General features: G+C 51.1%; 3 protein-coding genes across 3 annotated transcripts; 1 reads left to right on the top strand and 2 right to left on the bottom strand.

Annotated features, from left to right (window-relative positions):
• Positions 1–986: 986 nt before the first annotated feature.
• MAA_03509 (aminotransferase class-III) lies at positions 987–2,578 on the bottom strand (the record flags this gene model as incomplete). Its single annotated transcript, XM_007821507.1, has 2 exons — positions 987–2,196; positions 2,277–2,578. The coding sequence occupies 2 exons, from the start codon at positions 2,576–2,578 to the stop codon at positions 987–989; spliced, it is 1,512 nt and encodes a 503-aa protein (XP_007819698.1).
• Positions 2,579–5,194: 2,616 nt separating this feature from the next.
• Positions 5,195–7,805, bottom strand: MAA_03508 (voltage-gated chloride channel; the record flags this gene model as incomplete). Its single annotated transcript, XM_007821506.2, has 6 exons — positions 5,195–5,251; positions 5,321–5,431; positions 5,483–5,860; positions 5,917–6,249; positions 6,308–7,447; positions 7,509–7,805. 6 exons carry the CDS (start codon positions 7,803–7,805, stop codon positions 5,195–5,197), a joined length of 2,316 nt encoding a protein of 771 aa, XP_007819697.2.
• A 1,814-nt stretch (positions 7,806–9,619) lies between these two features.
• MAA_03507 (Sas10/Utp3 family protein) lies at positions 9,620–11,482 on the top strand (the record flags this gene model as incomplete). The annotated part of the gene is made up of 1 exon (XM_007821505.1): positions 9,620–11,482. One exon carries the CDS (start codon positions 9,620–9,622, stop codon positions 11,480–11,482), a length of 1,863 nt encoding a protein of 620 aa, XP_007819696.1.
• Positions 11,483–11,712: the final 230 nt, after the last annotated feature.

An 11,712-nucleotide genomic window follows, 5' to 3' on the forward strand; every position in this document is an offset into this window, starting at 1 on the left:
CAACAACGTTATCCAAGACCGTTATGACGTCGGCTTTGAATAATCATTTTCTGTTTTCTTTTTCAAGACTCTTCTGAGTGTGGCTACCTACCTGCCTGGAGCGGCCAACCATACTGTGAATTCCCATTGCGAACACAGAGGCACATTAACTATGGCCTCGTGTGTATAGCGGCTTAGTCTGAGACTTGAGCACGACCTTCATTCCATTCACATACCGGATTGATTTTGGTTCTCTGGCTCATATTTGACGGCACAGAACCGGTGCTATGACGTGTTTGTCATACAGTAGCGTACGGTTCCTATGTACAATATGCCTTGGCATTGTGGCTTTCAATTTCTTAAAGTTTTGTGTGAATTTCCTCAAAATTCTGTTCATGTTTCGGAGCGAAATTGAACGGCTGTTGACTTATTGACCTTAGGCATTATGCTTTTGAGTGTGAAAGACTGCAGTGTTGATTGTGGTTGTTCAACCACGGTGGCATGTACGATACGATGTCGATGAGACAAGTGGAACAAGGAGTGGCATTTATGGACTTTGGCAGAACCATACGCACGAGAAGAGAACGTCAAAATCCACTCCTAACGTCAATTGTTGCTATCATTTATCCTAGCCAAGGAGTCGGTTTGACTAAAAGCATTACATGACACGCTATATTAAACTCCCAGAACATGACATTATGTTAATCGATGTCGTGGGACCTTGTTTAAATTTTGCATTCCAAATCGCTCCCTTATCTCAGTTAAAGGCAAAAACTTTCGTTGCACAGCCCTAACCAAGTAGTACAAGATCACACAAGACTCCCGAGTGGCGTTTCACTCCCGTGAAGTACTCCATAATCGGATATTTTTAAGTCAACCAAATCCTCATGCCTTCATTTCCCTGTGGCTATTTCTTGTTTGAAAGGACCAAACTCTCCAAGTCCTTTTCGTTCCGCTATGCATTGCCCATAATTAAGTTACCCATATATCAATCATTGCCTCGGGCCTTACAAAGCCTTGACAATCTTCTCAAGAGCCTCAATGAGAATATCGGCATGGTGTTCCTGGAAGGTCAGCATGGGGCGAAGACGAACGGCATTGGCGCCGCTGCCACCAATGTTGATTCCAAAGCTCTTGGCCTTGACGAGGAACTCATCACGTTTGGGGTGGTCGAAAGCGATGAAGGTACCCTGGCCCTTACCACGGAGGTTCTGGAAATGATCGGGGTACTTGCTAGCAAGACCCTCAAGCTTGCCGTATAAATAGTTGCCGACCTTGGCGGTATGGTTCACGAGATCGAGGCGCTCAATTTCGCTGATGATGCCACGGAAAAGCAAGGCCTTGGATGGATCGCCCATCCAGGTGTTGAACTGGCGGTAAGGCTTGTTGGGACGCAAGTCCTTGGACCGGTAGTAGTAACCAGCAGTCTGGGCCTTCTTGGAGAAGGTGACCATGTCGGGAGGGTCCTGGAGGTTCCAGTGCTCATGAGCCCAGAACTTACCGGTAGCACCGACACCAGTCTGGACCTCATCGACAATGAGCAGAACGTTGTGCTTGCGGGTCAAGGCGCGGAGCTTCTGGAAAAATTCTGGGCTGGCGTGGTTGTCGCCGCCCTCACTCTGAATGGGCTCAATAACAACGGCAGCCGGAGGCAGGTGCCAGGTCTTGATCAAGTGCTCAACCTCTTCAAGGCTGGCCTGTTCAGCCCTTGCGTTCTCCTCGGCGTGCTGGTCAAGTGGGTACTTGAGCTGGGGGAAAGTCGCCTGGGGCCAGTCGAAGGCAGGAATGTCAAGCTTGTGGATGGCCTTGGAGCGAGTGGTAGACAGGCAACCAAACAAACGGCCGTGAAAGCTAGTCTTGAAAGACAAGATGGAAAGCTGCGCAGAGCCGGGGGCCTGGTTCTTCATTGCACTCTCAATTTCTTGGGGAGTGAAGTCAACTTCAGGGCCACCTCGTTCCACTTGTCGCTTATACATGAAGGCAGCCTTGTAGGCAATTTCGTTGGCATCGGAACCGGCCATGGCGGTGTAGACGTTGTTAAGGCCCTTGGGAGCGACCTTCAAGATACCAGTCTTCAAGATGTTGGCCCATGTGTGGGAGGGAAAGTTACCCAACGCGGGACGATTGATGATGGCATCAACCATCTCCGGGGTCTGAGCAACCTTTCGGAGCTCGGGATTGTTGTACCCCACAGGAATGGAGGCAATCTGAGCATAACTGGATAACGGCAGCATCAGCACAAGTCGCCGCCAGCGGGAAAGCCCAAGCTGGTCAAGTGACAGAGCAATGTAACTTACACATCCAGAAGCATGTTGCCATCAGGATCGGCAATGTAGTTGCCCACACTCTGAGTGTAGTCGGCCATCATGTTGATGCTGCGAGTCTCGAAGACTTCATCGAGCTCCTTGACGGCCTCGGCAGCCTTGGGGCCTGGAATATTGGTCTTTAGGATGGGGGCAGCGGGTTCGTCCTTGTGGAATGACTTGGCAGCACCCATGCGCATGGCGCCGGCGGTGTTAAAGGAACGCTTGGTCATGGCAGCCCGGAGCGTCTGGACCATGCCAGGCCGGGACGCGCCAGCAGCACGAAGGGCCGACATGTTGGCGTGGATGAGAGTGGCGAAAGTGCAAGAGAGCTGTGTAAGTGGGAGAAAGCGTTTGTAGTCAGTGTCGACGTATGAGCACTTGGATGCAGAAGCTCGAGATGGACTCGAGATCTGGGTGCAGGTAGTCAAGCAGATTTCCAGATCTTCAATTGACAGGAAGGATCACGAGAAATGTTGAAGGTGTAGTGGAAGAAGCAAGGCTGGAAAAGAGCCGTCGGAGCTTCAATGCCTTTTATCTGTTATCATCGGTATACAGCGGCCTACATGTACATGTACCTATGGGGAAATTATGCGGGGAGCTCTGGGCGCCCCTGCCCAACTTGGCGGCTGGCCAGCACTGTGCAGACTAGCGACGGACCCCGAACCCACTGGCCGTTCCAGCCTTTGTAGCCGTTCCAGCCACTTTGATCGAGATTGTGAAACACCATTTCTCCATGACACTTTTTTTTCCATCTTCGGTCTTCTTGTACCTACGCCAATCAGCCTACCACACGCCCAATACATCGCTGTAATTGCGCAATGGCCATCCTACTCTGTACTAGCTCGTCAAATAGCTCATAGCCATTGCTTTGCACTGTCCCTACACTAGTACTCTGTACACACAAGTCGGACCTTGAAGCCACCGACATCGCATCCACCCTCTATCCCTGACCACAGCTCCAAGGATCCCCCGCATCGTCTGGAACCCATTGGCTACCGCACATCGTTGTTACGTACTTCGGTGGGCTTTCCGACATTCCGGCTCGTCCAGAACTACTAGTACCCAGGTGCCAGCCAAGCCAGAGTGTGACCCTCCGGTACAGAACTGCCCGCTGCAGCGTGGGCGCAGACACCGATGCCAGCTCCTTGCGCCGTACGGAATGAGACAGATGCGCCACGGCAACACACCGACCACGCCTTTCGGGAGGGCGTCAGGAGCACCGACGTCGGCGCTCGGCGTGCGGCAGCTTGTGTGAATGTGGTCATGCTCAGGTGATGGCTTTTTTGCTGCTTGGGTGAGACAAGTGGTACTAGATACTTCAAATGTGCACATTTATCTCATCATGGCTACAATAAGACTCCATATTCCCATCTTCTATCTAATTGATGACTAACTACGCTGGTAGCACACTGTTCAGTTGCGTCCCGGCCAGCGGCTTACACGACACCTCTCCGATACCCCGTCTTGCACCCATACATCAGCACAACCAACATGCCATGGAGGACGGTGAGCACATAACTGGCAAATCACATGTGGAACAACAAAAAGGCCTTTGGAACATCCAAGCTCGGAATCAAAACATGCATACGTACAATATTTGCGCCTTCTTGCGCACTACCCGGGGTGTGGCCCTCCCAAGCACCAATATGAGGTTTCAAGGTCTAATTCAAAGGTCTAATAATTATTTAATAACAAGCCGGTCCCCCCTCCGGCTTCGACTCTCGACGGCGCAGATCCTCCCAGCAACCAACCGCCCGGCTCGGGCCCCGTCTCCACTGGCACACCACTTGCTGGTTCCAAAATCGGAGCCTCGCAGATATTTGCTTCCCATCAACTGTGTACACCAGGTACGATAGCAGATGCCGCATAGATACAGGCTATCAGCTATTATCAGTACCTGTCTGGGTTAATTTTCACTCGTCGGAGAATATCAAGTTCACCTTTCACTTCAACGATGTCATCTCAGCAGCAAGACTCTGAACCTCTTTGGCAATGGCACCTGCTCAGTACGGAGTACCTCACATGAGATCAATGATTCTTACTTTACGTGGGCCAGGGCCCGTCCCACCTGATTGATTTAAGACTCGAGACTGCCACTAGTCATGCAGCGCGTCCACTCGCACCAGACCACTTTCCCCCCTATCAAATGCCCCGGCCCGGCCACCTGGTGCCACCAGACGCCAATGGCCAAACGAGTAACCAATCTAACTTATCGGAGTACTCTTGGTGGGTGCTGTTTCCCGGGTCCCGTGGATTCCGGTTTTGCTTCGGACCCGGCCTCCGGGTGGCGCCGTAGAGGTTCGCCAACTTACATGTGTCTTCTCATTCGCATCACGTATTTGTCGATGAACCGGACATTCCCCGAGGTGTTGGTGTGACTGTTGTTCATTGCGGCTAAGCCATGTCATGTCTGGAACTTTGCCTCGGTCAATTGGGACACACGCCAAGTTTTGAAATCGTCACATAAAGTTGGGCTCCATGATGCAAAACTCACAAGAATGATGCAAAACTCACAAGAATGATGCAAAACTCACCAGAGCTACGTGGAATGGCATAAGCGAGAACAATTAGAAGAATCCCGTCTCGTCTGTAATTCACATCGACGGAGTGTCCCATGTCGCAAGATCAACCAACCTAATGCCTTAGAGTAATGATGCTCCAGCATGCAATTTCTACCCAAAATGGTACCTGGTCTTTGTACAATGCCAAACAAAATATGCCAATGCTAATGCCATGGAATGGTCTCCAATGAGAAACCGAGGGAGTGGGTTACAAGCGCTCTAAAACAAACAAATAGATAACCGCACCAGTTTAGATGAGTCTAAACGACAATCGTGACACAGTAACAAAACGCTGACCGTCAATTTGCCAACGGTGGTTCATCCCGTCGCTCATCCCTATGAGCACGTCTATTCGCCCTCCTCTTCAAGTTGTCGTATATACCTCACGAAAGTTTTCTTGTGAATCTAGGGCGCAGAAGCTATTAGTTGAGGCCTATGAATATGGTGCAGAGAGGACATAACAAAATTCCTCACCATTCCCCTGTATTTGCCATCTTTCAGGGCGCAGACATATCGCAGACCCAGTTTCACGAAGCATTCGTACACCAGGTCCATAGGTGATCGGATGTCCAAAGCAACCGGGGCCTACGGCATGGTCAGTCAAGCAGCTCTAAATTGTAAAATGAAATGACTCACTGGGTCGATATATTGTGTGAAGTCGGTGGGATCCGCGTCATCTTCGTCATCCTCGTCGATGCTTGGCACTCTATCCATCAAGCACAGGCTTGTCTGCTCGTCATCGAGCTGATCCAAGGCAAATTCCAGATCTGGAGCAGGGATGAGTCCCACCAAGACCTCATGCCTGATGATGGGGAGCCCACCATCAAGCTCCCCGGCCCTATGAAGAAGCTCAAGTTTGGACCGAAGACTCACGGCTGACACGAGTGGTGAGTTTGTGATGTCAATGACTCTCTCCCGACGAGTGCGAGTAACGATATCCGCCAAATTGCTGGTAAAGACTGGCTTATGTTTGTTGTCCAAGAATGGATATGCATTCATGTTTGTCAAGAGGTCCTGGGCATTTGTCAGTTACGGCGCATCTCCACTTGAAGCCCAACGTCGACACATACATAGATACTGCTGGGCTCGATTGCATCAGCTGTCCATTTGGCAACCAAGATGGTCAGTGAAAATGGAAGAACATAGTCCAAGCTGCCAGTCAGTTCAAATAAAATAACCGCCAAAGTCAATGAAAGTCTCGTCACGCCACACATGGTGGCCCCGGCTGCGATGAGGCCATATACACCTGGCTGGATGCACGATCCATCCGCAGCGGTTGCGCAGTTGCCAAAGATGGACCACTGAGGAACTGAGAGGACAAACCATTGCATAAGATGTCCCACGATCCGCCCCATCAAACCGCCAACAACCATGGATGGAATATATATTCCTGCCGGTACTTTCTGTTTCGAACGAGTTAACAGGTAGCCTAGGTGGTAGCCTATGATGATGGACACTTACAATACCAAAAGTAATGACGGTGAGGAATCCCTTGATGAGAAAGGCGATGAAAAGTGTGAGGAGAATGGGAGGAATATCGTTCACAGAGCCAGGACAGAGGCCGAGCTCATCTGTATTTTCATCATTGCCGTCGCAAGGTGATGCCAAGTTGAGCAGTAATTTTGCAACCGGCTCCTTCACCAAGGCATTCCAGTAACTCATCAGACCAGTTACAAGGGCCACCAAGAAGACCTCCAGCAAAGGATACGATTTTATGGCTGGAATACGACGGAAGGTCTGAGCCCAGTATTTAGAGGCTTTTATGAACAGTGCACCAAGTGCACCGCCAAGAACGCCAACAAAAACAAAACTAACAAGCTCAAAGAACTCCCAGTCAATGAGATACCGGACTTGGAACATGACGATCTTATGAGTGCCATACGGATTCAAAAACTTCAACGACAAAGCCGCAATAATACAGCAAAAGAAGGTCCTGAACAGAGTCTTAGCAGGGAAGAAATAGGCGACTTCTTCCAGTCCGAATAATACTCCGCCCAAAGGAGCACCAAAAGCAACTGCAACACCTGCTGCGGCTGCAGCGGAGAGTACCTCTCGACGTTTGGCATCGTTTCGGTCGTATTTGGCAAATAACCGACAGGCAATATTGCCGACGCAAGCTGCAATATGAACGTACGGGCCTTCCTTTCCCAGACTGAGACCAGACGCGACACTGAGGACAAGTGCAACAGACTTGATAATAAGGGTTTGAAAACCTAGGAAGCCATGTAGGACAAATCCACTGAGAATCACACGAACTTCAGCAACCCCGCTGCCAGCAGCAGAGTAATAGATCATGGGAGGGCTTGCCTGCTGCGGCTCATCTTGCTGGCGAGGACTTGCACTATCGTCAGTCGAGTTTCCGTCGGCAGGTTGACCGACTTCTCGAGGCAGCGCGGCCAGATTCTCGTCCAAGGTGGTAAGTTGATATGCCGACGGAACTACGGTCTTTGTCCCAAGCGCAATCCAACATGAGAGGAGCGCTAGGCCAACGACGCATGTTAGGTATATTGTGAAATCGGTCCACTTCTCGCCAAATGGGTGATAGTTGAAGGCTTGCGACCAGCTTCTCCAGTCATCGCATGGACCTCGTCGGCAACATTTCTGTGCACACGCTCATTAGTTGGCAGGCTTTCAACGACAACATGCGATACTGGCGCCGCACCTTTTCGTTCAAGTACCACGCTCTTGAGCAGTAACCATCCTTGAAGTCGAAGATGGTGACTTCGGCAACATCGATGGCATACGCAATGATGGCAATGACAAGTCCACATACGGCACTGAGAATCCAGCCCTGGCAGCCGTCAAGCATAACACGAACCCGACCCCAGAAGTCTTTTCGGCTTCTCAAAGCTTTGACGCGATGAGAATCTGCGATGGTATCGTGCACCCAATCAGTACTGGTGAACTGATCATACCACACTCTCTCGTCGGGAACGGTAGATGCTTTGGTGTCTGACATTGAGGTATTTCGGTCGGACAAGGACTGCATCAGTCTCTGCCCCCATGACCCTTGCCTGCTGTGGTGTCTGGTTTGCCGTACGCTACCTGGAAGGAAACAGTTGTCAGCGCTCAAAATTTGACAAAAGCGGGACATGATTGTATCCGATGTATTTGACTCGAGCGTTGCAGTCATACCTGTATAACTGTGGTTTCGGGACATTTGGGGAATTCGAGGGGACGGCGCACCGCCATCTATTCTTATTCTAGATCGGGAATTATTCAATAATAATGGTGAGCGCTCGTTAGGCTCCATATTAGAATGACTCCTATTAGGAGCATGTGGTCGACGACTCGCACGAGGCGACGACGGCTGGGAACCGGTATTAGACGACTCCCGGTCCGCCATGGTTGTCTAGATCGGGTAGGACGAGCAGATTTATGTTGTGTAATGCTGCGAAAGCCACGCCAAAAAGCTACGCTTTTCGACGTAGCCGGTGAAGAAAAGCAGGTCGACAGAGAGAATCGGCAAGAAGATCCGAGAAGCAGCAGCTATGAGACGGAAACCAAATATTGCAGAATGACCGGGGAAGGACGAGTGCCGTCCATGCCTTCGCGTTGCATGCAAGACGGGAAATTCGGCGACGGGCTAGAGTCGTGGCGACGCGATGCGAGGAAGCTCGCAGGGCAGCATTGGCAGCAGGAATTCGAGATGGAAGTCGAGTGACCAAGTGTCGTTGCGAGTGTGACAGCCCGTGCCGTGGTTCGAAGCACCAGGCCCGGCCTGGAATCCAAAATGGATGAACGGGTGCGCCGCTGATGGCAATGTCTCAACTCAAATATCTGCCAGCTTGCACGGCCAAAGTAGCACCACTTCACTTCGTACGGCCGCAAGGGTTGCCTCTCGCCTCCCTGCAAGCTCAGGCTTCACGTGGTGTCTGAACTGCGAGTGCTGCCTATGCCCTGCCCCAGACGTTCAGCCCGACTGTGCCCCTGTGCTTGGCCCAAGGTTCTGCCAGGGAGCAGCGTCCCTAATCGTTGGAGCAAGCCACACACCGCCGTCATGGTGCAATGGTTCGTGACGATCCTAGTCATGTTGTGTCATCCGTCACTTGTCAGGCGAGACCCACTGAGCACAAATACTAGTGCAAATGGCGTCGGGTTAGGGGGTGGGCATGCAGCCTCAACTTTCAAATGTTGATGCACGACGTCTTCGCTTCGCTGCACTGGGCAGCATTGGCAAGATGCCGCAGTAGATGAGTAGATGGGATGAGTACGGAGTACTTAAGCACTATCAAGTTCGGCATGTCGTCCTACCCCAGCAGCGGCAGGACTTGGAAGTATTTTGTATAACAGCAGACTACTCCGTATCCACGTCTCGGCATGCTGCAAGGCGTCATCACGTGGAGGTGCCCACCATCGGCCTTTTACTTGGGGGAGATATAAGGGAGATAACGGATACGAAGTAATACAACTATAAAAGTTCAATGCTACTGTACGATGCCTGTCCCGCTGTTGAGGTTGCTGTATGTAAGTATATTGTACCTAAGTACTTAGAGCTACTCAGGCTCTGGCTGGTGCGCTAAACGCGCCAATAATGTCTGGTCAAGTGGCGCGGGTGACCCCTGTCTGGGCCCCAACGGCACATGTGCAAGCTGAGCCACTCGACGGCCTCTTATCTTATCAGTCGCCTCAAAATTAATTTTCTGACCCAACATTGGTCAAAAGCGGCAGAAAAAAGTCGTCCGTCGCAAATTGGTCAAGTCGCTTGTCCCATCAGCAAGCCGCATCCTTTGCACGCATTCCTCCGAACCGCGGAGAATCAACTGCATCGTCATGGCAAAGAAAAGAAAGGCTGGCAGCCGCAATGCCGGCCCGAAAGGCCCAAAAGAACTTGATCCCAGTGACGCTAGACTTGGCCCCATCACCACTTACCAAGATGTCGCCGATTCGGAAGACGAATACTTTCTCAACAAAGACACAATAATGCTGGATGACGAGCCGAATTCAAAACGCAGGAGACAAGAGGATGAAGATATGGAACTTTCAGACGAAGAGATCCTTGGCTACGAGGACTCCGACTCTGATGAGCAGGATGACGAGCCTGATGCAAAGCCCCAGACAAAGTCAAAGAAATCTACAACGAAGCAGGATAATGCCCAGGATGATCTCGAAGATGGCGGTGAAGAAGACGACGAAGGGGACTCTGGCTGGTGGGGATCTTCAAAACAGGAGTACTATGACGCTGATAACATTGAGACCGAGGCCGATGCATTGGAGGAAGAAACCGAAGCCAAGCGATTGCAGCAAAAGAAACTCTCCAAAATGAGGGAGGAAGATTTCGTGTTCGACGGTGACGAATGGCTAAACGGAGAGCCTGAACTCGAGGAAGGCGAAGGGAAGGTCGTTGAGGTTCTCAAGGATATCGAAGTCACCCCGGAAATGAGCATAGAGGAGCGATCGCGGCTCTTGTCAACAAGATACCCTGAGTTTGAGCACTTGGCAAGCGAGCTGGAGGAGCTGCACCCCGTATACCTCGGTCTCAAGGAAGATGCTGCCAACCAACCAGACACATCAATCGAGGCCATCAAGTACTGGGTGTTGGGGTGCTATGTTGCCACCCTGGCCAGCTATTTTGCCATTCTTACATCACCTGCACGAGATGCTGGAAAACTGCAAAAGCCCTTGTCGGCAACTGACTTACGGGACCACGAAGTCATGGAGACATTGCTCAGTTGCCGCGAGGCCTGGGATCGAGTAAAGAACCTGACGGCAGCGAGCAACCCCGATGAGACGTCCTTGTCACTAGCTGCGGATCTCAATGATCAATATGCATTGAATGATGCCCCGGCCGCACTCGACACTACCAAGAAGAAGAAATCCGTGAAGAAAGACAAGGTTTCAGCGGCCAAGGAAGCGAAGAAGCTCGACAAGGCCAGAGCCATTGAAAACACCGTTTCCGACCTTTACAACTTACCGATTGGCTCTGGAAAGTCAAAACGAAAGTCAAAGTCTTCTTCAGCTTCGAAGGAAGACAATAACTCAGACTTTGGCGAAGAAGACACCCTGGACGCGCGAGCTGCCGCAGACAAGGCTGCCCGGAAGAAGAGTCTCAAATTCTACACGTCACAAATCACACAAAAGGCCAACAAGCGTGCCGGCGCCGGACGCGATGCTGGAGGAGACATGGACATTCCGCACCGCGAACGACTTCGAGACAGACAAGCTCGTCTCCTTGCAGAGGCAGAGAAGCGAGGCAAGCGAGATTCCAAACATGGTGCTGATCTTGGCGATGACAGCGATGACGACGACAATACTGCTGCCAACGCTCTTCGAAATGACGAGGACGAATACTATGACATGGTGGCCAATAAGTCAAAGAACAAGCGAGAAGAGAAGGCCGCTCGTTATGCTGCCTATGCTGCAGCAAGCAAGGCAGATAGAGTGGTGGAGAATGAAGAGGTGGGAGAGGATGGCAAGAGGAAGATCACATATGCCATTGAGAAAAACAAGGGCTTGGCACCCAAGAGAAATAAGGATGTCCGAAACCCAAGAGTGAAGAGGAGAAAGCAGTACGAGGCCAAGCAGAAGAAGTTGAAGAGCATGAAGCCTGTTTGGAAGGGTGGTGAGCCCAAGGGCGGCTACCAAGGAGAAACATCTGGTATTAATGTCGGTGTCGTTAAGAGCATCAAATTGTAGAATATTGATGTCAATCAAATCGTATGCATGGGGTGCATCATACCATGATCAAGGAATGTGGTTACATCCAATGTCCGTGTCTTGTTCTAGACTGTGCTGTCGCATTATTATGTGCATGGCCGAAGCAATTGGTGGGATGCGTTCAGCGGGTTGCCCCACCTAGGCCAGCCGAGAAACCGCGAGATTACTTTGAACAAGCTGTCCTGGCTCTGCTCCTCAACTTCTACTAT

The sequence above is a fragment of the Metarhizium robertsii genome (assembly GCF_000187425.2).
Source record: "Metarhizium robertsii ARSEF 23 chromosome Unknown MAA_Scf_3, whole genome shotgun sequence".
Taxonomy (NCBI): domain Eukaryota; kingdom Fungi; phylum Ascomycota; class Sordariomycetes; order Hypocreales; family Clavicipitaceae; genus Metarhizium; species Metarhizium robertsii.